The sequence below is a fragment of the Macaca thibetana genome, chromosome 13 (genome assembly GCF_024542745.1).
Source record: "Macaca thibetana thibetana isolate TM-01 chromosome 13, ASM2454274v1, whole genome shotgun sequence".
NCBI classification, from domain to species: Eukaryota; Metazoa; Chordata; class Mammalia; order Primates; family Cercopithecidae; genus Macaca; species Macaca thibetana.
Window position 1 is genome coordinate 4744789 of NC_065590.1, and position 24246 is coordinate 4769034.

Sequence of the window (24246 nt, forward strand, 5' to 3'; positions counted from 1 at the left end):
TCGAAGGCCAGGCACCGTCCTGGACATCGGGGATGTGGTGGTGAACAAGGCACTGGGCCCTGCTCTCCTGAAGCTCCCGGTGGAGGGAGGGAGGCAGAGCGCACCAGTCAGCACATAGCTGTACAGGAAAATGTCACCGTGGTGCAGGTGCCCCTGTCGTCATTCTGTAACTGGTCATTCAGTGCCTGATCACTCTTGGCATTTATTGAATGTCTGCCATGTACTGTTTTATCAGCAGTGGAGGCAAGTGAGCTCATGGAACCCTCATGGTTTCCTCATCTTGCAACTGAGGAAAATGCGGCATGGAGGGCCAGAACCTGCTTTCGAGCCTGAGCTCTGAGCTCTCACCTGCTTTGCCGTGATGCTAGTCACCTGATGTCCCATCAAGGCGGTCATTGTCCCCTCAGAGGCCCTGAAATCATCAGTGGGGGTGGAGGGTGTCACCTGGGTCTTTCTCAGAGGAAGTGACTTCAAAGCAGGGACCTAAAGATTGCACAGGGGTTTGTTAAACACAACGGCAGGGTGTAGCATCTTCCTGCCTGAGGGAATAGCCCAGGTGAGGCTCAGAGGGAGAACAGAGAGCAAACTGGAGGAAAAAGGCTCGGAAGGGTTAGAGAAATGCTGGGAGCCGGAGCAGGCGGAGGCTAAGCTGTGAAGAGCCGTGAAAGTGTGTTGGGTAGTTGAGGCTTTGTTCCTGGAGCAGTCGGAAGCCAAGGGACAGTTGGGACTTGATCTGATGTGAGCTTCTCTGACTGCTGATGGAGAACAAATTGGATAGGCACCAAAGTGGATGTGGTAAGACCAGTTTAGCCAAATCATTCCCAGGCAAGAGAGGATAGGGGTCTGGACTAGGGTGGAGGCTGGAGAAATAGAAGTGGGTGGAGCAGAGAATTTGAGGGAGAAAAATGGTCAGCATTTGGACACTGTTTGGTTTGAGGGTAAGGACGAGAAGGAGAGGAGACAAAGATGCCACCAGAGTATCTGGGACAGGCAGGTGACCAACCGATGATACCATTGATGGAGATGCGAACACAAGGGTTGGAGATGGTATGGGTGGGAAAGAATGCTGATGTTCGGGACGTGTGTGCATCTGTGGTCCCCAGGGTGCATGTGAGTGACTGTTGGAAGGTTGAGGCTGGCTCATGAGAGAGTTGGCTGGATATTCAAATCTGAAAGTGTATGCAGATTGTGTTTGAAGCTCTGAGAGTGGATGAGTTTATTGAGGGAAACTGAGGAAGAGAGAGGTGCCTGTCTCCTCTGTCCACTGGGAGCTCTTACTTGCATATCTAATATGATAGCCACTAGCTGCATGTGGCTATTTAAATTTCAATTCAAATTAAATGGGCCAGGCTTGATGGCTCACGCCTGTAATCCCAACACTTTGGGAGGCTGAGGCAGGTGGATCACCTGAGGTCAGGAGTTCAAGACCAGCCTGACCAACACGGTGAAACCAATCTCTACTAAAAATACAAAAAATTAGCTTTGCATGGTGGCAGACGCCTGTAATTTCAGCTGCTTGGGAGGCTGAGGCAGGAGAATCGCTTGAACCCGGAATGTGGAGGTTGCAGTGAGCCAAGATCGCACCATTGCACTCCAGCCTGCGCAACAAGGGCAACACTCCGTCTCAAAAAAAAAAAAGAAATTTGAAATTCAGTCCCTTGTTCACTAGCCATGTTTCAAGTGCTCAGTAACTGTGTGGCTAGTGGCTCCTGTTACAGGCAGCGCAGATGACAGACCATTTCCATCATCACAGATAGTTCTGTTGGACAGCACTCAATCTTTACCTTATCTTTATTTTGTAGCTACAGTGCCAAGGTACTCAGAAAAACACGCGCAGTTCCGTAACTTAAAGACGTTTAAGAAGTAGACAGGCAGCCCTTTGCTGCCCTAAGGGTCAGGAAAGGAATGCCATGGGCTCTTTGGAGCCATTTAAATAAATGATTGGCCTCGTACCGGGTGTGCACAGGGGCCATGGCACCCGAGCCAAAGCACAGGAGTGTCAGCAAACAGCACTTCTCAAGCGAGAGGAGGACTCAGTCCTTCCTACATTTGTCTGACTTCACTCTTAGTTCCCTCCTGGGCCCACAGACAACAGCACATACACATTTGAACACATACAACCTTTTAGGTAACTGTTTAAAACAAGGGAGTGATAAACTGAGAGTGTCCACAGAAAATCAGATATTGAACTTTCCATTTCAGAAACCAGTTCTGCATTGTGAATGTTCAGTTTTTGTTTTTGCTTTTGTTTTTCATCTTTGTTGAGGGTGTACCTTTGTCCTTTATTTTCTTTTTCAGTCGGATGTCATGGATCAGAATTTGTTAAATTTCCTCCCAGAACAAGAACATTCAGAAGTTTATAAAATCCTTTCTTCCCATATGCTTGTGACGGATTCCCCCTCCCCAGAATACTTAAAATGTAAGTTTAATTTTTGTGGTTTTACAAGCTAGAAAGATGAGAATTTTGCTTTTGAAAGGAGGTTAGAATGAATTAAGAAGGGAGAACTAATTTTAAGAATAATTTTCCTCATGACTCAGAACATTTCCAAGATCCTTAGAGGTATATTTTAGGTTTAAAGCTAAAACTGGAATTTGGAATATGTAAGACATTTGGCTTTTATGTGGAAAATTTGAAAGCAGAGAACTCAAGAATAATAATTTATTTTGTGTATATGACAAGATTCCTCTTTTTTTTTACATGAGAGTCTTTTAGTAAGAAACAGTGCAAACATCGGTGAGGAATCAGCTCATCGTGGAGGATACTGTGATGCTAAATTCATAGAATATCAAGAAACCAACTGAAAACTGAATCATTAGGTCCAAAATGCAAATTCTGTCCTCCTGAGGCTCTCACCTGGTTATTTATATACATTTTTGTGTTCTGTGGAATTTGGAAGTTTTTATCAAAATATTTGGCAACCTAGGTAGAAGGCTAACCTCGATGCCTCATGAACCACGTGTCGCTTAATGAAGCATACACAATTGCATGAGGTAGCAAAGCTGCTTGCATCAGTGCAAGCCTGAGTCCATTTTCCATGAATAATCTGTCCTGTCGTACATCTGATTTTACTTCAAAGCAAAAAGATTAAATTAAAGGGAGCAGCTCTATATGAGCTGCTTTATTTTAATACACCGTATGAAAACAGCCGGAACTAATCAATGCTGACATCACCAACCACAGACATCTGGGAGCAAATTAAGACTAATTGGGTCCATGTATGGAATGCAAAATATCTATGAACGATGGAAGGAAACCCCTGGGCAGCAAGGGTTACAAACCAGGTCCAAAAGTCAGTTGTAATGAGAGAACTAGCCTGGCCATGTGTAGACTAAATCCCATAAGAGTTTTCACAGAGACGCTACTTGTTCAGAGTCTGTGCGATGCTCACGACCCCTTTTTCTCCTCTTCTTCCTTTAACGGCCCAGCTGACAGCGATTTAGAGTTTTATTGCCATCTTCTCAGAGGCAGCTTGAACCCAAAGGAATTTCCAACTTATGAATACATAAAATTTGTAGGAAATTTTCGCTCTTACAACAATGGTAAGCTTTAATTGTCATATAATTGTGACAGTGTCTTTTCTCATGCAAACGTGCACATGGGGGCATTAAGAATCGCCCAGGGAGGAGGAGGGAGAACGTGTGCTTTTCACATTTGCCTTTGAATTTTCAAGTTCCCAGGATGTGTTTTTGTGCTCATCGATGTTCTCTCCCATTCAAGAGGAACGCACTCCCACACCTGTTTGTGCCGGTGCACACGGTCCCACTGAAACACACGTTATTCGTTTATTTATCTTCAGGCTGATGCAATCATTTTGTACTGTGAGAAACAACGTACAGTGAATACAGAACGGGCTCAGCCTACATACTCTGCCGAACAGGCCTTCGTGGTGACCTGACGATCCATAACCTTGCCTTCTGCACTTTTTCCCTCCCCTCCGGTACTGCTGTGAGCGTGTTTTAGTAGACCTGGTCCGTAGCTCTTCTGCTCACTGTGGCCCTGATGCACGGCAAAGGGATCATTTGACAATGAGCCAGCAATCTGCATTGGATGAATTATCAAACAGGATAAGCCAAGCGGCAAAGTCTTATTTTCTGAAATTACCCGGATACCTAATTGTCTCAACTCTGACTGCAGAGACAACAACTCTGAACTAGACTAGAACACTTATTTTCACTTTTGAGCCCTGCAAAATGGGAATGCAGGTCTGAGGCCAGGAATTCAGAAACCGAGTCCCGAGCTGACTTGGTTATGGGCTGAGCTCACGAAGGCCTGCGTTTTGTTTTCTGGGCTCCTCCAAACAATACAAAACAAGTCACTTTGAAACAGCTAACATTTCATAAAGCAGCAAAGATGGGAAAAAAAAAAAAAAGTGTTGACAGGGAATGGGGGAAAAAAGAGGAAATGAGAAAAATACCAAAGGAATCAAAAACAGAAAGATGAGCTGCAGGAATGAGGGGGAGATGCAGAGAACAGAAGATGACAGCATTAACTCTGCTGCGTTCTTTACCGCTGTTTCACTCTGGACGTGGTGGGTCTGTCCCCTCAGTCAAATGAGTGCCAGGGTTTCTATTAGGAACAGCCAAAGTAATGGCACCAAGTCCTCACGTTGAGGCTAACCAGGATTTTTCCTTCCACCTCAAATGGTCCTCTGTTGTATGTTATTTGCATAAATATACATGCTTTGTTCAAAAGGCTCCAACTAGATGCTAAAACTTAGTGTAATCCTGCCAGCATGATTTTCAGGTCCAGGGTGCAGGACTTATGCCTGGATGGTGGGCTCCTTGGCCAACTGGGAGGCCCTTCTGGGAACAGACCCATCCAGGGCTTAAGGTGTTCGCAAGTGGCGGGAGGTCCATCCTCCCAAGTGGTCCCCTACATGTGGGCAAAGTCACATGAAGCCAAGGCCTAACCATGCCTCATCCTACACATCTGACGGGCTTGCCCAAACTTCATGGAATGAATTTTTTTTTTTTTTTGAGACGGAGTCTCACCCTGTCGCCCAGGCTGGAGTGCAGTGGCCAGATCTCAGCTCACTGCAAGCTCCGCCTCCCGGGGTCATGCCATTCTCCTGCCTCAGCCTCCCGAGTAGCTGGGACTACAGGCGCCCGCCACCTCGCCCGGCTAGTTTTTTGTATTTTTTAGTAGAGACGGGGTTTCACCGTGTTAGCCAGGATGGTCTCGATCTCCTGACCTCGTGATCCGCCCGTCTCGGCCTCCCAAAGTGCTGGGATTACAGGCTTGAGCCACCGCGCCCGGCTGAAATGAATGTTTAATGAACCACACAAAGGAGTCAATGGAAGCTCGCTGGGCTACTCAGTTAAAGAAACTGACCTAAGAGGCATCCTTGTAGAGAACCCAGCATCATACTAACCCTGGTGCAGTGGTTCTTTGGGTGAGGCAACTTGTTAAGAGGTAGATCCTCAGCCTTTGGCCTGAAGAGTCTAGCTCAGGAGATCGGAGGGTAGGGCCCAGGAATGTGCAGTTGGGGAGTGCCCTGGGGTTCTGCTTCCAGGGGCCATGGACTTTGAAAAGCACTGCCCTAGTGTGATACCAGTGCCATTCTGTAGAGAATGCAGTGGCCTTCCTCCCAGACAACTTTATCATTGAGTTAATGTAAACAGTGATTTGGAATTTGCTTTACATGTGTGTGCTGGTTCCTCAAAAGATTCAACATAGAACTAGCATATGATCCAGCAATTCTACATATGGGTATGTACGCAAAAGAAGGGAAGACAGAGACTTGAGGAGATATTTGCACACCTGTGTTCTTAGCAGCATTATTCACAATAGCCAAAAGGTGGAAGCAACGCACGTGTCCATCAGTGGACGAATGGATGAAGAAAGTGTGGTATATACATGCACTGGAATATTATTCAGCCTTAGAAAGAAAGGAAATTCTGACTTTCTGCAACATGGAAGAACTTTGACATTACGCTGAGTGAAATAAGCCAACCACCAAAGGACAAATATTGTATGATTTTACTTATATGAGGAACCATAGCCAAATTCAGAGAGACAGAAATGGTGGGTGCCAGGGGCTGGAGGGAGGGGGAAATGGCAGTTGCTACATGGGGACAGAGTTTCAGTTTTGCAAGATGAAAGGAGTCCTTGAGGTGGATGGTGGGGATGGTTGCACAGCAATGCGAATGTACTTAGCCCTACTGAACTGTACACTTAAAAATGGTTACGATGGTAAACTTTATATGTGTTTTACCACAATTTTTACAAACTGATGTGCTTTGGCCATAATGGCAGCTACTGCGATGGCAACATACCCCAATGGCCACGTGCACAGAGGGCAAAGGGCAAAGGCACCCTGTCCCTCAGGGCACCAAGACTGTGGGAATCATAGGATGCTGCCCCTTCTTGCCCCATGGCAACAGTGCACACACTTCGGGCAGATCACCTGAGGTCAAGAGTTCGAGACCAGCCTGACCAACATGGAGAAACCCTGTCTCAACTAAAAATACAAAGTTAGCCAGGCATGGTGGCGGGTGCCTATAATCACAGCTACTCGGGAGGCTGAGGCAGGAGAATTGCTTGAACCTGGGAGGCAGAGGTTGCAGTGAGCCGAGATCGCGCCATTTGCACTCTGCCTGGGCAACAAGAGTAAAACTCTGTCTCAAAACAAAACAAAAAAAATGCAGAAAACCAGCCTGTGATTGACTGGTGAGCAGCAGTTGTATCCTTTGTGAATTTACATTTCCACGATCTCATTAAGATGCTGCCAAATATCCCTTTGAAGCATCCCGTCATTTACCACATCTTAGAGGATTTCAAGGAAATAGGCAGGCTTCATTCTGAATACCTGGGGCTTTTTTTTTTAACTAGCAAGACTCTGCTTTCACTGTGGGTTGAGATAGTGTTTGTTTGCCTGAAAGAATGTGTGGAAATTATGTGTGAGGTTTTTTTTTTGTGTGTGTGGAAACTATTACTGCTATAAACACATAGCACTGAATGTGGAAAATTTGATAGCAAGAGTGCAGAGTGGCTTTCTAGAGCCTGTTCTACAAACTAGCGTTCAAGGGGCTTTCTTGAGACAAGAGTTCCCCGTGTAACTGTGGAGTACATGAAATATCATTCTAACTGGGATTAAAATAGATAGCAAAAATTGTCAGAGACAAATGAATTTCTCAGATTAAACCCTATAAAGACCAGATTGCAGTGGCTCACGCCTGTAATCCCAGCACTTTGGAAGGCCGAGGCGGGTGGATCACCTGAGGTCAGGAGTTCGAGACCAGCCTGGCCAACATGGCGAAACCCCGTCTCTACTGAAAATACAAAAATTAGCTGGGCATAGTGGCAGGCACCTGCAATCCCAGCTACTCAGGAGGCTGAGGCAGGAGAATGACTTGAACCCAGGAGGCGGAGGTTATAGTGAGCCGAGATCGTGCCACTGCACTTCAGCCTGGATGACAGAGTGAAACTCCATCTCAAAAAAAAAAAACAAAAGCACCCTATAAAATTGCCAATATTTAACCACCATGACTTATGAGATATGCTTTACAATAAGAACTCAAATTTGACTTCATAGGTTTACTTCTAAATAAACATTGAACAACGAGGTAACAAAAACAGCTCGCCCTAGGAATGCTTTCTAAGCACCCGGCCCAGAGCTCAGGCTTTGCATTGATCATGTAATCCTCGCCACAGCCTTTTGAGGTAGTTTATGGCATCATCCCATCTTCACAGAGGAGGAAATGGATACGGAGAAGGGTTGCATCTATGATGTGTGGGTGGGAAGTCGGGGGCCCACATTCACACCCAGACCCTCTAACCCAGAGCCCAGTGTCTGCTCCCTTTCACACATCTGTGTTGGAATGAAACACACAGACACAGGCCTGCTCCAGCCTCCTGGCATTCTGCTGGTCCACGATGCCTATGATGCCTGTGCCTATGCATGTCAGATGCCCTGCACCTACATGCCAGGCTGTGTGAAGGCCACCTGAGATGTGTTTTAATGAAACACGAAGACACACAGTCACGGAAATGACTGTCGTGAAGGAAAAGGTTCACGCTCTCGGGTCCCTGGGAACAGGAGGCACACACGGCCCACCATGCAGGGCCACACAGAGAAGCACCGGGGTTGGTCAGGAGGCCGAGGGAACCTTTACTGTAGCTTCCAAGAGGAAGAATGGGTGAGAGAGGGTGGGCAGGCTTAGCACTGGTGAGTTTGAATAAGTTTAGTGGGCTCTGGGAGGGAGGAGCTGTCCCTAATTATCTGATGCCTGTGGGGTTGGTTAAGGCAGGGGACAGGGCTCAGAACATGAGAGCCTGAAGGACCTGGTTGGGGTGTGGGTTCTAGGTGGGTTTTTTTGCATATGAAAGGTACCTGGAAGGTGATTTTTGTCCTCCCTAGGAATTAGCTAACCCTGGGAGAGGTAGTCCCTCCAGCACCAGCAAGGCCCCAGATGTCAAAGCATCAAATACAGAAACCAGAAAGTGGGGGCCGGGTGCGGTGGTTCACACCTGTAATCTCGGCACTTTCGGAGGCAGAGGCGGGCACATTGCCTGAGGTCAGGAGTTTGAGACCAGACTGGCCAACATGGCAAAACCGTGTCTCTAGTAATAATCCAAAAATTAGCTGAGTGTGGTGGCACACACCTGTAATCCCAGCTACTCAGGAGGCTGAGGCATAAGAATTGCTTGAGCCTGGGAGGTGGAGGTGGCAGTGAGCAGAGATTGTGCCACTGCACTCCCATCCTGGGTGACACAGTAAAACTGTGTCTCAAAAAAAAAAAAAAAAGAAAAAGAAACTAGAAAACATAGCTATTACACAAGCTTCCCCATACAACTTATCCAAGCTCCAAGTTCCCAGGTGTGGCAAAAGTTGAAAAAATAATATGTAATATTAATATGTAATATGTGTAGAAGAAAAGTGACCACTAACATCGGTTTTTTTTTTTGTTTTGGTTTGGTTTGGTTTGGTTTGGTTTTTTTTGAGACGGAGTCTCACTGTGTCACCCAGGCTGGAGTGCAGTGGCGCGATCTCGGCTCACTGGAACCTCTGCCTCCAGGGTTCAAGCGATTCTCCTGCCTCAGCCTCCCAAGTAGCTGGAATCACAGGCATGTGCCACAATGCCTGGCTAATTTTTGTATTTTTAGTAGAGACGGGGTTTCGTCATGTGGGCCAGGCTGGTCTCAAACTCCTGAGCTCAGTTGATCCACCCGCCTCGGCCTAGCTGTTGTATTTTTTATAGGACACTTGCTCACACCTTAATGAACTATTTAGGAAACCCACCTTGGTCCGTGACCATGAAAAGTCTCAGCATTTCTGCAGAGCAGTTTAGTTGGTGGAGTGTTATGTGGTACATTCTTATTTGATGCCTGTCCTTTTTATATCTATGCATAAATAATGGAATGGGAAGGACAGCAACCCTTACTCACTGTGCCCGCTTCCTGGGCCTAGCATAGTCCTTACCCAGCACCTAAATAAGCAGCGGGTAAAAATAGATTGACCTAAAGTGAGGCTTGATCTTGGCCCCGGGACACAGCTGGTGGAGAGCAGAGCAGGGTTCAGACCAGACTGGAGACTTAGAGAGCTTCCCTAGGAGCTCACAGAGCTGTCTCCTCGACCAGCTCCACAGTGCGTTCTGGGCGTAGAGGGTACTCACAGGCAGAAGAGCTGCAGCCACTTCTTCGGCCTTAAATCCAAAGTGGAGACTGAACACAGGTGGGTGCGCGCCGGGTAAACTGGAGTGTGTCACTTCTGGTGCCTTGTGATTTGTCCACACTGAGGGCCTCTGAAGCAGCCGTGTGTGGCTGGGGACGTTCACCGGTGGGCTCTGTGCACTCCCCACTCTGTGCCTGCCACCACCTTCAAGCCCCCATCTCAACTCAGCTGCCTGGGTGTTTGGAGGCCAGTAGCCCCCTTACCTGATGTCCCAACCCAGGACTGCCCGCCACATGCTCTTGACATCCTGTCTCTCTTTTGAAAATATTTTCAGCCTTTTTTTTTTTTTTTTTTTTTTTTTTTGAGACAGGGTCTCACTCTGTCACACAGACTAGAGTGCAGTAACGCCATCATGGTTCGCTGCAGCCACCACCTCCTGGGCTCAAGAGATTCTCCCACCTCAGCCCCCCGAGTAGCCGGGACCATAGGCGCATGCTGTAACACCCGGCTAATTCTTTTATTTATTGTAGAGATGAGGTCTCACTGTGTTACTCAGGCTGGTCTCAAACTTCTAAGCCCAAGCAATCCTCCCGCCTTGGCCTCTAAAAGTGCTGGGATTACAGGCATGAGCCACGCACCCAGCTTCACTTTTATTTTAGATTCAGGGGGTACATGTGCAGGTCTGTCACATGGGAACCCTGCCTGACGCTGAGGTTTGCAGTCGCAGACGCTGATAATCCTGTCACCTGAGCAGTGAGCACAGCACCTAGTAGGCAGCCCCTCAGCCTTCACCCCCTCCTTCCCTCCTCCCCTCCTCCCTCCAGCCTCCAGCAGCCCCCAGCGTCCACTGTTCCCATCTTTATGTCCACGTGTATTCAATATTTAGCTCCCACTTGTGAGTGCATGTGGTATTTTGTTTTCTGTTCCTGTGTTAATTCACTTAGGATAATGGCCTCTAGCTGTATCCATGTTGCCGCAAAGGACATATTTTCATTCTTTTCATGGCTGTATAGTATTCCATGGCTAACACTCTCTTCTTGCTCCTCTGATCAACTGAGTTGGCCCAAGGCTGAGAGAGTCCCTGGGCCACCACTCAAAAATCACATCAACAGGAAGCCTCAGGCCCCGAACCAAAGAGAGATGTGTAGGTTCCAGGGCGAGGAGAGAGGGTGAGGCTGAGCCGGAGAGGGCTCTCGGTGAGCCTTGAAGCACACAGACGAGGATCCCATCTGGTTGTCTGCTCGCCCACATGGCTACCCGGGATTTGTCAGGCTCTGTACACAACGTTAAGGGGGTGAGTTCGTAGGAATTTGAGGGGAAGGGAGGAACAAAGCCCGTTTGCTCTGGTGAATGAGGTGACATTACACTCTTCAACGGAACATGTCCAGATTCCCCAGTGGAGGATGCCCCCCTCTCCTCTGCCCTCATTCACTTTGGCAGTGTAAACACACCAGCCATTGCTCGGGTCCTTCAGCCAAGTGGAATTTTCCCCTACTTCAATGTTTGCACATTTTGGTCACTCCTTAGGACTTCATCATTCGCCACAGATGTTCTGGGGGCAGGGGAGGGAAGACAGGACTTCACATCTTTAACCTAGATTTTTAATAAATGTGAAGAAATATGTGTCAGGAAACGGGACAAGAAAGTAGTCTTTTTTAGAAGAGTTTCACTTGAGGACAGTTTCGAACCCAGTCTGTGCAAAGCTTCTTGGAGGACTCTGAGCTGGGATGTGTAACCCCGTGTCCCATTCTCTTCCCATGAAAAGCCCACGCTGGACCTGGCCAGCCAGCAGCACTGGCATGGACCACTGGTAGGAGCAGCCCTTGTCTTCCTCTCATCGACTGTTTCCAGAATAGAGCTTAACGAGATGATTTTATTTAGGGCTATGTTTGCTTGTAACAGATATTTTAAACAATAACAACAACAACAAAAGAGAGATGCTTTCAGACAAATACACCATTCCGTCTCTTGCTTCGCCAGCAAAATAGTGTCTCCTTTCTCAAACCCTAGGCACCCAGGTCCTGTAGCCCCACCCGACCACTCTTAGTGGAAAGAAACTGGACGGGTGATTTTCAAAGACATGGGGAAAGGTCTTTGCTTTCCGGGGTCCTAATGTGCAGGCTTCCAGATCCTGAAAGGTAACTTCATGCAAGAAGAAGGCAGTCCTTTCTCTGAGCCTTTTTGCTCCTCCTCCAGACTTGGATGTAGATGTGCGTCTGACAAATCCAGAAAGCAGTATTTCAAAAGTTGCTGGTGTGGTTCCAAATAGGTCACCCTCGGCAAACATTCCACTCTGGGCTTTCCAGAAACCACACACCAGAGTATAAAAGTTTTCCTGCCCTCGTTTTACCTACTCGCCTCTAACCGCACAACCAGATTTGAAATACTGGCAGAAGTGGAGGCTTTGCAGCTTACAACACTCGATTTTGTATGTTCCGTGGGATTTCTGGAGGTTGCCTCATTTTATGGCTTTGGGATGGTTTGAATTTTTTCCTTGCTGAGCTTAATTGAGATGCCTCGGGAAAGAGAACAAAGCGCAGGCACGCCAGACCTCACGGGGAGTGGAGACGCGAGTGTGGACGGCTTCATGGAAGGAGTGTCTCATCTACTCAGGACCCGAAGAGTGGGAAGCAGAGTGTCCCCTCCACCCAGCAAAGAATCAGGCCGTCCTTCCCCTGCGGGGGTCAGTGATGCCAGAGAGATGGCAGAGGAGTTAAAATCACTATGAAAAAAATTGTGCCCCGAGGGCATCATCCCACACAGACACCTAGGCTTCATACTGAAATGGAACAGTGAGGAATGGGCAGGCTTTCTGCTCGTTTCAGTCTGGGAGTGGGGGCACCGTTCATACAAGTTGTCCCATAATCATGATAAAAATGTGCGTGAGAGATCCACTCGGAAGACAGGGATGAGGAAAGTTCGCTTTCCCGAACGTACAGATAATTTGGCCCATCCACACCAACCATCTAGTGGATATTTCTCAACACCATCACACCCTTCTGGCCCCTAAAAATACTCATTTTCATTAATAATTGCTGGAGGGAAGAAGAAATATTTGAGTAAGACATGTAGTTTCCCTTTAGAGTCATTTTTTAATCCAGTAAATTGCAAAGCCAGGCCAGGCACGGTGGCTCCTGTAATCCCAGCACTTTTGAGAGGCTAGGTGGGCAGATAATGGGAGCTCAGGAGTTTGAGACCAGCCTGGGCAACATGGTGAAACCCTGTCTCAAAAAAAAAAAAAAAAAAAAAACCAGGTGTGATGGCTCACACCTGTGGTCCCAGCTACTCAGGAGGCTGAGGTGGGAGGATCACATGAGCCCAGGAGGTCCAGGTTGCAGTGAGCCTAGATTGCACCACTGCATTCCTGCCTGGGCAAAGGAGGTAGACCCTGTCTCAAAAAAAAAAAAAAATCGCAAAGCCCCAGCTCTCTCTTGTGTTTCCTGCCTTTTCTCCAACATTGCTCTTCTCTATGCAAAACAGAACTGAAAGAAAGGAAAGGATCAAATGTGCCCTGGGTAAGGTAGGCAGTGCCCCTGCCAAGAAGTAAGCAGGATTATCACGCTGCTCTCCTGAGAACCTAGTCACCTGGCTATTCAGAACACATTGGGTCAAGCACACTGAAGAGAAAAAAAATAAGAGTCTGGACATAGTGCTTAATTAGTGGGAGATGATTTCTCATGAATGTGCAGAAAGTTATTTTCCCCTCAGCGTTCCGAAGCCATAGCCTGAATGTTTTGGATGTTTATCACGATTGGGACGTAACAACTTTATTCTTCCTGGAGCGAAACCTCATCACTGATAGTTTCGTCTCTTCCCAGACACCTGTCAGCCTTGTTTTGCATTTGTTTCGAGAAGTGCCGAGAAAGCTATTTGTCACTTCCTTGTGGAAGATTAGTATGTTTTCCTCCAGCCATTGCAACTAATTTATCATAAGCAGGTCATCTCCGATGAGAATACTTAATTGTGCTGATGACTGAGCTGGTAACTCAGTGGAACAGAGCCAGACATCTCTCTCCAGCTCTTTCTATTTATATTCCCTTGCTGTTAACTAATGCTATTACCATTTCTGCATCTTCCTTGCTCCTTCCTGAGCCCTTCTGAAAAAAGTTCTCTGCCACCTGAGATCTTCCTGCCCTCGTAGTCATCTTTTTCTCCTCATCATGCTGATTTGGGAGCTCACCTTTGTCATCAGAGTTGGAAGCCAACTTTGGGTGCTTCCAAATGAGGCAGACATGACTCATTCTGAGTCCCTGGGACTCTCCTGGTTTTGGAATCCCAGGAATACCAGCCCAAGAGAAAACTTCTTCAGGGTCTCTGAAGTTAAGAGAGTGTAATGAAAGTTTCAGGACATGATAACCTGTGGACTGTTTTAATAGGAGGACCATCAAGAAAGCACGAGGCCAGGTGCGGTGGCTCACGCCTGTAATCCCAGCACTTGGGAGGCTAAGGCAGGTGGATCACCTGAGGTCAGGAGTTCGAGACCAGCCTGGCCAACATGGTGAAACCGCGTCTCTACTAAAAATACAAAAATTAGCCTGGCCTGGTGGCACAGGCCTGGGGCACAGAGCAAGACTCTGTCTGAAAAAGCAAGCTAGCACTGCGTCTCCACAAGTAGAAGCCCACGCCATGCACCTGCTGTGTTTTCCATCACAGAGTGGTGATTGCCATGTGCTGATTTGCAGCAGTTTCCCTGACCTGGCCTCCTGCTGACCAGTGTTAATGTATCAGTCAGGCAGTGAGCTCACCTGCCTGCCAGTGGAACCCAGGCCATGTGCTACGGGCACCTCCTACACCTGGCAGAGTAGACAGGCCACCAGCAGCACCAAGGTGGGTCACACTGCAGAAGGGAAGCCACCTTGGGGTCCCAAGGCCTGTGTGCTAGTTGCTGGCAAGGATGAGATGGCGTCTTCCCGAACTGGACCTTAAGCTAGGGTTTGGAGATGAGCCAGGCCATCTCATGGGAGATTCATCTGATAAACACATGTTGAGCACTTGTGCGCAGGACACCTGCTCAGAGGTGGAGACAGGGAAAGAGCCCCAGTTCCTGCCATGGGGAAGGCTAGATATTTAGCTTTTGGCAAGAGTAAGGTCAGTTTTGAGTAAGACGACCCTAGCGGGGAAAATGTGGCAAGAATGAGTTGCTTTTCTGTGTATTGTGAGTGGTCAGAGAGCTGAGAAAACAGGGCCGCTCCTGCAGTTAGTGGTTAATCCTTCTGAGAGTCTCAGGAAGGCAGTTGTAATTAGATATATTCTTTCTGTTACTTAGATTGAAACAACTAATTGAATCATTAATTAATGTCTTTAAAGTACCTTGGGATTCAAAGCGCCAGAGAAGTTGCTCTAAGTGCTGAATATGACTATGAAGTCCCGGGCAGCAGTTTGCGCCTGTGTTGCCTCCAGAATACGCAGGAAGACTCGTACTGCGGGGAAAAGTTATTTCCAATGCAACTGGCAAAAAGTTCAAAGGATCTTCTTTGCCTTAGTTTTCCCCAAGGTTTCTTGCTTGGCCTATATTAAAACATTCATCCTGGATGTATTATCACTCTTGATCATGCCCTCAGTTTTTTAAGTTTTTTGGTGGAAAAGGCATCTTGAAGAGAGAAGTTGTTCCGTTCTGGACATCTGTAAAATATCTAGCTTATCCAATGCAGGCTACAAGCAATAATGAAACTTCCCTTTTGGGGGTGCATTTTTATCTTGAAAGACTTAGATGCTGTAAAAGAGCAGATAAAACTGCACTGGGGAGCAGCCAGGGCGACAGTAAGCTCTGTGATACATCCACCTGATGTCCATGGGCCAGGTCGCTGCTGCCCTTGAAGAAGGAACCAGGGCTAGGATGTCTTGGGGCAGGCGTTGCCCACTTCACAATATTTTTCTGTCCCCTTCTCTTCCTCACAGTGAATCGGGGGAAGGCATTTCTGACAGAGCACAGAAATGTAACAGCTGAAAGGATCGTACAAAGAAGTTGCATGGTTTAGAGATAGATTAAGGGGGAGGCCTTCTCTGAAATTCCTGGGAGGTCCTCAGAAGTTTGCTTGGAAGGTCTTGGTATTCTGAAAGAGTCAGAATTTTATTAGTCATTATCTGGCTGGGTAACATCTCTTAGATTCAAGCAGAGAGAGGATTTCACATCTGGGAAGTTTTTAAATGTCTCTCTTTTTTTCAATTATGCAGATGTTCACATCTGTAGACCCGTCCCTTATGTGGAATTGTTTTCCTTCCCTTTGATAAGTTTCTTGGCTCATCTTACAAATTCATTTGCAATAGCCTAAGCCAACTTGTGACAGATGTAAGCTCTCCGGAGACCACTGCTTTTTATTTTGCCCACTTTATATTCATGTTTGGAAACATTAGTATTTATGTGAATGAATTCAGAGAATATGTTTGGTAAAATGAATTTATTCATGTTAGTGGAGAGAAGACCACATTATAGAATCTTTTAGAAACCTATAAATATATATATATATATATTTTAAAAAGTGATTGGAAAGCTAAAATCCAAAGAAAATCTTGCAGATTTCATTTTATGATGATTTAGCTTTCTGATGCTCGATATGTTCCTCGTTAACTTGGAGAACATCATGATATTTCAGTTCAGAATGTGCAGGATATAATTGTTAAAAATGCAGCATGGATTATCAGCCCGGGGGATCCTCAGCCTGGCTGCACGCTGGCGAACCTGCAGAGCCTTTGAGAAGGCCGGTGCCTGGGCTTTACCCCAGAGTTTCTGAATTAGCTGACCTGTTTAGGGCCCAGGCAGCGGTGCCCGGGGTCCCAAGGGAACCCCACGCGTGGCCAACTTTCAGAATTCCACGTACGTAGTAAATCGGCTTTTCTCCTATTTAACAGGGTTCTTTATCCCACCTGGAAAACTCCATCTGAAAGTAGCTAACTTTTTCTCTGGCCTAGAAGGTCAGTTGGTTCTCCACAGTTGCCCTGGAGGTAGGGACCGAGTCACACCAAGAAGACTCTGCCGAGGCTACTGGAGGTGTGGGCTGTCGTCATGATGGGCGCCCATGGGTGTGGGCCTCGAACCATCCCCCCTCTGCCCTGTTAGAACCCTGGGCCTAGAGCCCAAAACCTTGATGGCATCCCTGCTGTTGTTTCTGAGTGCCTAGGGTTAATTATAGAACCTTTCTGGGCCTAGGACAGTAATGCCCTCCCAGATGTGTGAGAAGACGAAAGAAGATGCGTGAGAGCAGATTTTGTCACCTGGGCCCTGCTAGGAAACTAGCAAGTTTCATTGTAGGCGTTATGTTCCTCTGGGGATGACCCTAAATCCTGAGCCCCGTCTCCTCAGTGGCCCAGACCCAGCCCCTGTATCAGCCTGGGCTTCCAAGGGGGAGTTTCAGGACAGAGGCCCTTGAACCCCAGGTGCGCCAGCCAAGACAGGGGTGGGAAGGGGGTGTCAATGATGCTGAGACACCCCTACTTTGCCTGGGACCATCAGTATCAGGAATATTGATTATGGAATTCACCTGAAAACACTGGCTGGAGTATTCACACCGTTACTGCAGAACGAGGCTGTCTTCTCGTTTGTTTGTTTGTTTTGTTTGCAGACAGAGTCTTACTCTGTCACCCAGGCTGGAGTGCAGTGGTGCAATCTTGGCTCACTGCAACCGCCGCGTCCCAGGTTCAAGTGATTCTCATGCCTCCCAAGTAGTTGGGATTACAGGCACACACCACCATGCCCAGCTAATTTTTGTTTTTTGTTTGTTTGTTTGTTTTTTTAGTAGCGATGGGGGTTTCACCTTGTTGGCCATGGTGGTCTCGAACTTCTGGCCTCAAGTGATCTTCCCTCCTCGGCCTCCCAAAGTGCTGGGATTACAGGCGTAAGCCACTGTGCCCGGCCTGTCTTCTCATTTTGTAGACTATTTTTCCCAGCATAATAAGCCATAGGGCTAGTGGAAGTGAGAGGCAGTGCTGAGTGCTGGTGACCGGCATGGGCTCCAGCAAGCTTTTTGGCCTTGTACCAGTTACTTCCTTCTGTGCCTCGGTTTCCTCATTTTGCAATGGGAATAATAGTATGACCGACCTCGTCCAGTTGTTGTAAGAATGAAATGAGTTAATATGCTCTACATAAACCCTGGGGGCAGCGCTTGGCTTACGGTTAAGTGCCAGCTAGGAATTGGCTGATGTCACTAGACAGGGCTAATCTGTGTGTCCTCTTCTTCCCAACCCCCCAGTGCCTAGCCCCTCCTGTAACGGTTTTGACAACACCCTTTCAAGACCTTGCCGGGTGCCACTAGGAAAGGAGGTTTGCTTCATTGCCACCGTTCGTCTGGCAACACCACAATTCTTAAAGGCAAGTATCTGAGAGGCGGTTCATTGTGCGGAGCTGTTATGATTGACTCACATTTTGTTGTATGTAATTAATGGTCTTTGGGGAGGGAATACATTGCAGGGAAGTTGTCACTGGCTTTGAAAATCGAAGTGTCTGGCTTCTGTGCCTGCACACACGCCCTTTCCCCTGCCCTGTTTCCTGCAAATGGTTCTGTGTGAAGGCGGTGTCACTTGCTGTTCTGCTGTTTGATAACCGTACGTCTTCCCACCTTTCACGCCGGCGTTGAGACCATCCGGGGTAGGCCTGGGTGAGAACCGAGTGTCAGAGCATTGGGGGTTTGTCTGCCTTTTCTCGTCTGTGATTGCTTCAACATCGATGGCATGACTCTTGAGTTAAATGAGTAATTCAGATTCCGATGAAAAGCCATTTTCCACATGTTTGCCACACTTCTCGATAATGGGAAGGGATGGTGTGACATTTTGGCTCCTAGGTATTTTTCCCCAGCTTGTGAAATAAATTTAGTATCAGCTAATACCGAAATTAGCTACAGATGATGAGTTTCAGTCCAACACGACTTGGAGACTTGCTCAAAACGATTTTAACTTCTGTTACCCACCATGCGTTCCTCTTGAACAAACCTAGGGTGAGCATCTGGCACCCAAGCAACTTTTTTTTTTTTTTTTTTTTTCTGCTTCCAATACAGGAAATGTGCATAGTTGACGAACCTTTAGAGGAATTCACTTCAAGGCATAGCTTGGAATGGAAATTTTTATTTCTGGATCACAGGTTTGAGAAAAGAAAAACATATTTGGGTTGGGCCCTTCTCAAGTCTTGTTTGCGTGAGCCAGGCTCTCCTTGGGAGAGAAGAGTCGGCCCTGGTCCATTGAAGGAGAAGGACTCTCTGGCGCTAGGAACAGTCGTCCCTGCCAAGGGTGGGTGGATGCTCTCCAGCTGCATCTGCCCCTTCGTGAATATGTTCTGTATTCGGGTCTGATGCCTCAGCCCCGGGCCATCTTTGGGATGATCCTCCCTTGGGGCCCTTTCCAGCTCCCAGGAAGGCAGCAGCAAGTGTGAGAGAAATCTCTCATCTCATTTTTTCCAACCTCCTTTGATCCTTGAGCCCAATATTTACTTTTTCTTTTGTAACATTATTTGCAGTTGAAGAACTCCAAATCGCCCCTCCCCACCCTTTAATTTTATATTACACTTTGGTGTTGGGCTGATCCAATCTGTAGCTGTTTTTAATTACCCAGAAGTGATAAAGCTTATTGTTATCTGGGCCAAGTTATGCCAAGGGAAAGGAGTATCTATAGGCCAAAAAAAAAGCTGAGCCCCTTGGAAAACACAGCCTCTCTGGTTTTGACCATTGCAGAGTTATGTTTCTCCCCTCGTTCTTGAGAAATGAGGCCTCCGTGTTGATCAGTATGGACAGGCATGGCCACCAGGGTGAGTCCTGCGGTGTATCTCCTCCCTGATGACAAGTCCTCCTTGTCCTTGTGCAGAGCCCCTCCAATCATAGGATACCTGCCTTTTGAAGTGCTGGGAACCTCGGGCTATGACTACTACCACATCGATGACCTGGAGCTCCTGGCCAGGTGCCACCAGCACCGTGAGTACCACTGCCCAGCCCAGGCATGGGGGCCTTGTGTTCACTCCACTGAGGCCCGGCAGCAGGGCTCTGGGACTCCAGATATCTCTGCTCGTTACCTGGTTTCTTTTTAAGGTGGGGAACTTGGTTTTCTCTGAGATGATCTGGGGGTATGGTGGAGGCCCCTTATCTGCATCTACCCCCATGTCAGGTTTTCACCTGGAATTCACTTGGCCCCAAACCCTAGCACCTTCCCACTATCATCCAGACAGGCGCCCTGTTTAACCCTAATTAAGAAACTAAGGTGATGCAGGGACTTTTTTTTAAGTAATGCATTTCAGAGATAAAATACCGGGTTCTCATAACTGTTCTTTCATCAGCAGATATGTATTGCTCACTAACCGTAGGCCGGATACTGAGTAGCCCGGCAGATGGGGGCGATCAGTACCTACTTGCTGTCCCACAGGGCAGGTCTGCTGGGAAAGCCAGCCATGGGTGACTTTGTGGGATGTGGTTGGTGCACTGAAGGGGATGCACACAGCATATTGGGAGACTCAAGAGGACCCTCACAGCTCGGGTTCAGGGAAGGCTCTTTCCCACAGAAGAGGGGAACACATTAGCAAATATATGGGAGATGGGACTTATGATGTGGGCGAGTGAGAATTACAAGCTTGTCCAAGTTCTCACTTAGCAAGTGGCTTCAAGAATGAACCACTTAAAGCTGTATTTTCAGTGCCAACTCTTAACGTTAAACAGGAACACTGACCTGTTGATCCTGATGCATGAACTGACCACTAACATTGTGCTTTAAAAGATGCCTCACCGTAGTACCCATGAGAACTTTTTTTTTGAGACAGATTCTCGCTCTGTCACTCAGGCTGGAGTGCAGTGGTGCAATCTCAGCTCACTGCAAGCTTCGCCTCCCGGGTTCCAGCGATTCTCCCGCCTCAGCCTCCGGAGTAGTTGGGATTACAGGCACATGCCACCACGCCCAGCTAATTTTTTGTATTTTTAGTAGAGATAGGGTTTCACCATGTTGGTCAGGCTGGTCTCAAACTCCTGACTTCAAGTGATCTGCTCACCTCGGCCTCCCAAAATGCTTGGATTACAGGCGTGAGCCACCGTGTCTGGCCAGAACTTTCTCTTCTGTGGAGAGGGAAGGAAGAATAGGCTTGAGTTCCATCTGGATCGGCTGTTAGAATTTAAAGCTAATCATTAAAACTGTAACTCGTTGCTCCTCAAGAGTGTGGTCTAGGACCACGCTGCATAGGCATCATGGGAAGGATGCCACACTTGTAGAATCAGGCCTACTCAACCAGGGTGTCTATTTTAACCAGGTCCCCAAGTGAAGAATGACATTCAGCATTTGAAAGGCTTCTCAATGGCTTGGGCAAGAGGTCCTTGCTCTGTGGAGGCCACGCCCTCAATCTGCTGGGCTTCTCTCCTCTTCAGATAGTCACATTCTCCAAGGCAGTGCCCTTCTGTAGCATTAATTTCCTAGTTGAGATTTCTCTTAACCATTTACCTAAAGAGGTGCTAAATTCCAGGCACTATGGCAATAAAACCCAAATCATTCTTCTTCCTTGAATCCATAGTCCATCTTTCTGCCCTGCCCAGGCTTGATACACCGTCAGCCTCCATTCTGCTCCGGACACCCCTAGAGGAGCCACCCGCAGACATCACGATGGGGGGCTCCAAGCGGCTCTGGGGAAGGAGGAAGCCTGGGGTGGAGGCATCTGTCCTCGACTCTTTATTTGAGAACCGTGTCAGCTGAGCATGAACTGCTGACTGACAGCCCCAGAGTCCGTCCAGAGGTTGCTGGCTGGCAGGTCTGTTTTCGGGCCAATTCTGGATGCTCTCCCCTGGGCTCCTGCAGCTCCAGAGACAGCTCTGCCTACAGCGGGAAGATGAGCAGCAGGCAAACCTGGGCCTCTGTTTCATTAAACCTGCAGTTTGAAAATCCGTCTGCATCTGCCCTTATTTGAGGATCTCGTTAAGCTTCTGAGCATTTGGGAAAGTATATGGATCACTCTTCTACTGTTTTTAAGAATTCATGGCAGTGTACCATGATCCTGATAGTTACTTAAAATACAGGGCAACCGGGGAAACGAGCCATGTTTGGTGCCGTCCTTTTGAAAGCTGATCTTAACAACTCCGGGGGAAAGGATCACTTTTATATTAACATTGGTTATATGCAGAATCCACTTTCTACTCACAGTGATGCAGTTTGGCAAAGGGAAGTCGTGTTGCTACCGGTTTCTGACCAAAGGTCAGCAGTGGATTTGGCTGCAGACTCACTACTACATCACCTACCACCAGTGGAACTCCAAGCCCGAGTTCATCGTGTGCACACACTCGGTGGTCAGGTACCGTGCACGGGCAGGGGTGCGGCTGCGTCCTTGCCACACCTCGGCGGGGTACAGGGTGGCCCCTGATGGCCGAGTCAGATCAGCAGTCACTCAGGTGTTCTCCATTTCGAGGATCAAGCCCAGGCCATCCCCTGCCGTTAACAGCACAATTCCCAGGGCTCAGCTCGCTTCCGGGCACCACTGGCTCTGCCCTCCCAGGGCTGAGACTCCTTTCAAGCTCTCAGTCAGGCCCCTTTGAACGCCTCATGGACTCTCGCAGGCTGCCAGGATATTACTTAGTAAGTGACTGCTTCACTGACCTACTTACATATTTTCCCATCTCCATCCAACCCACAGCCTTCCCTTGTTCCTGCTTTGAGTAGAAAATTTAAATTTTACCTCTAAATAACTCAAACACATATTCCCCTTTATTTTTAATGCTTTAAAAACCCCTGCTGGCAACTGAGGCAGTGTTGGGAAAACAGCCTGACTGCCAGTGGGCGCAGGTTCCCGGGAGGTCCCCGCTGGCCTCAGGGAGCCCTCCACCCAGGGCGGGTGAGCGGGACTTCAAAGAGATGCAGCGTGGCCAGGGTTTCATAGACGCCGCCTTTGTGGGTCTCTGCTCCCAAGGATGAAGGGGAAAATGGTCCTCTCCCCCACTACAGAAATTTTAAGAACGTAAATTAGTTTTAAGCTGGCCTCCAGAAAAGCCCTGGAGAAGGGCAAAGAAAGAAAAGTTGGAAGGACAGCATGCCTTTTTTTTTTTTAAAAAAACTTTAAGTTCTAGGATTCATGTACAGAATGTGCAGGTTTGTTACACAGGTATGCATGTGCTTTGGTGGTTTGCCGCACCTGTCAACCCATCATTTAGGTTTTAAACCCCACATGCATTAGGTATTTGTCCTAATGCTCTCCCTCCTTTTGTCCCCTACCACCCCCACCACCCACAGGCCCTGGTGTATGATGTTCCCCTCCCTGTGTCCATGTGTTCTCATTGTTCAACTCCCACTTATGAGTGAGAACATGTGGTGTTTGGTTTTCTGTTCCTGTGTTAGTTTGCTGAGGATGATGGCTTCCAGCTTCATCCATGTTCCTGCAAAGGACATGAACTCATTCTTTTTTATAGCTGCATAATATTCCATAAAATTAGAAAAACCTACTTTAAATTTCATATGCATTTCTTATACAAGTCACTTGCTGCTTGATAATGGATGTTTCGAGAAATGTGTCATTAGGTGATTTTGTCATCATGCAAACATCATAGAGTGTACTGGACACACTAGATGATGTGGTACCTTGGCTATACCGTATAGTGTATTGTTCCTAGGCTACACGCCTGTACAGCATGCTATTGTGCTGAACACTACAGGTAGTCATAGCACAGGTGTAAGTGTGCATCTGAACGCATCTGAACACAGAAAAGGTACAGTACAAATACGGCGTTCCAGTCTTTGGGAACCACTAATGTCCCATAAGCACATGACTATATATATGTAACAGACACTATGCACACACACACACACACACACACACACACACACCATACATACATCAGGTCACCAAACCAGGCATTCTTCCTTAACATGCAGAAGCGGGGAGAAACACTAGCGTTCAGCAGCCACTGACCCTGATCCCACTTGACCACACTTTGTGCCCTTGCTCAGGGACTTGATCTTGGATTCCCAGCCCGCCACTGGGCGTGCAGCAGCAGTGGTGTCTGACTCCACGGCAGCCGCCTGTTGCCACCCAGCCTGGTCCTCTGCCCGAGGGCCCCCTACCCCCAGGGAAGGCTGGGCAGCTCTGACCCCTCGCTCTTTAGGCTGTGCCCTCTACCAGCTCTTCTTCTCCATCCTCCACCTCTCAAATCCTTGGAAGAAACTCTCAGAGAAAGGAGGGAGAGAACAGAGTGAATGAATCAGGTGGCAGGCATTCCGGAGGCCCAGGAGCCACATCACTTCCCAAGGCCTCTTACCCCGGGGTCTCCACACCCAGGGCAGAGGTACCACGGGATCACTTAGGCATCACTGTGTTGAGTGGATTTACCCACACTCCTGAAAAGTGGGCCTGTGGGCTCATCTACGGTCTGGATTTGGCTATTCCTGTGTTTGTTTGAGAGGAAACTTTCTGAGAAATGTAACTACTAAAAAAGTTTTGTGTCACTCTTCCATATGCACGGTCCAGACTGAGCAGGTTTTAAGAAAGGCTTCTAATTATTTAAAGGCAGAAGCTTATCCCATAGACGAAAATGGGTTTTTTAAAGACAATTACAATTGGAGATTTCAGGGAAGTAAAAAGAATAGTAAATGAGAGGGGAATAAAGACATCCTGGAAATAAAAAGATTTTGAACGTCATATTGTAAGTCACTCAGGTGGAATTTAAGGCAGAGAACGACGCTCATTCCTTCCAACAAG

At 47.7% G+C, this 24246-nt stretch overlaps 1 protein-coding gene across 2 annotated transcripts in view; it reads left to right on the top strand.

Moving 5' to 3' along the window:
- The window catches only part of NPAS2 (neuronal PAS domain protein 2), a 175505-nt gene that overhangs the window by 123208 nt on the left and 28051 nt on the right, over positions 1 to 24246 (top strand). For both annotated transcript variants that reach the window (XM_050755087.1, XM_050755088.1), the window contains exons 6-11: positions 2299 to 2419; positions 3427 to 3540; positions 17801 to 17919; positions 18602 to 18684; positions 19401 to 19507; positions 21705 to 21852. In XM_050755087.1, coding sequence (XP_050611044.1) covers positions 2299 to 2419; positions 3427 to 3540; positions 17801 to 17919; positions 18602 to 18684; positions 19401 to 19507; positions 21705 to 21852 — 692 coding nt within the window. The remainder of the gene's footprint in view (positions 1 to 2298; positions 2420 to 3426; positions 3541 to 17800; positions 17920 to 18601; positions 18685 to 19400; positions 19508 to 21704; positions 21853 to 24246) is intronic.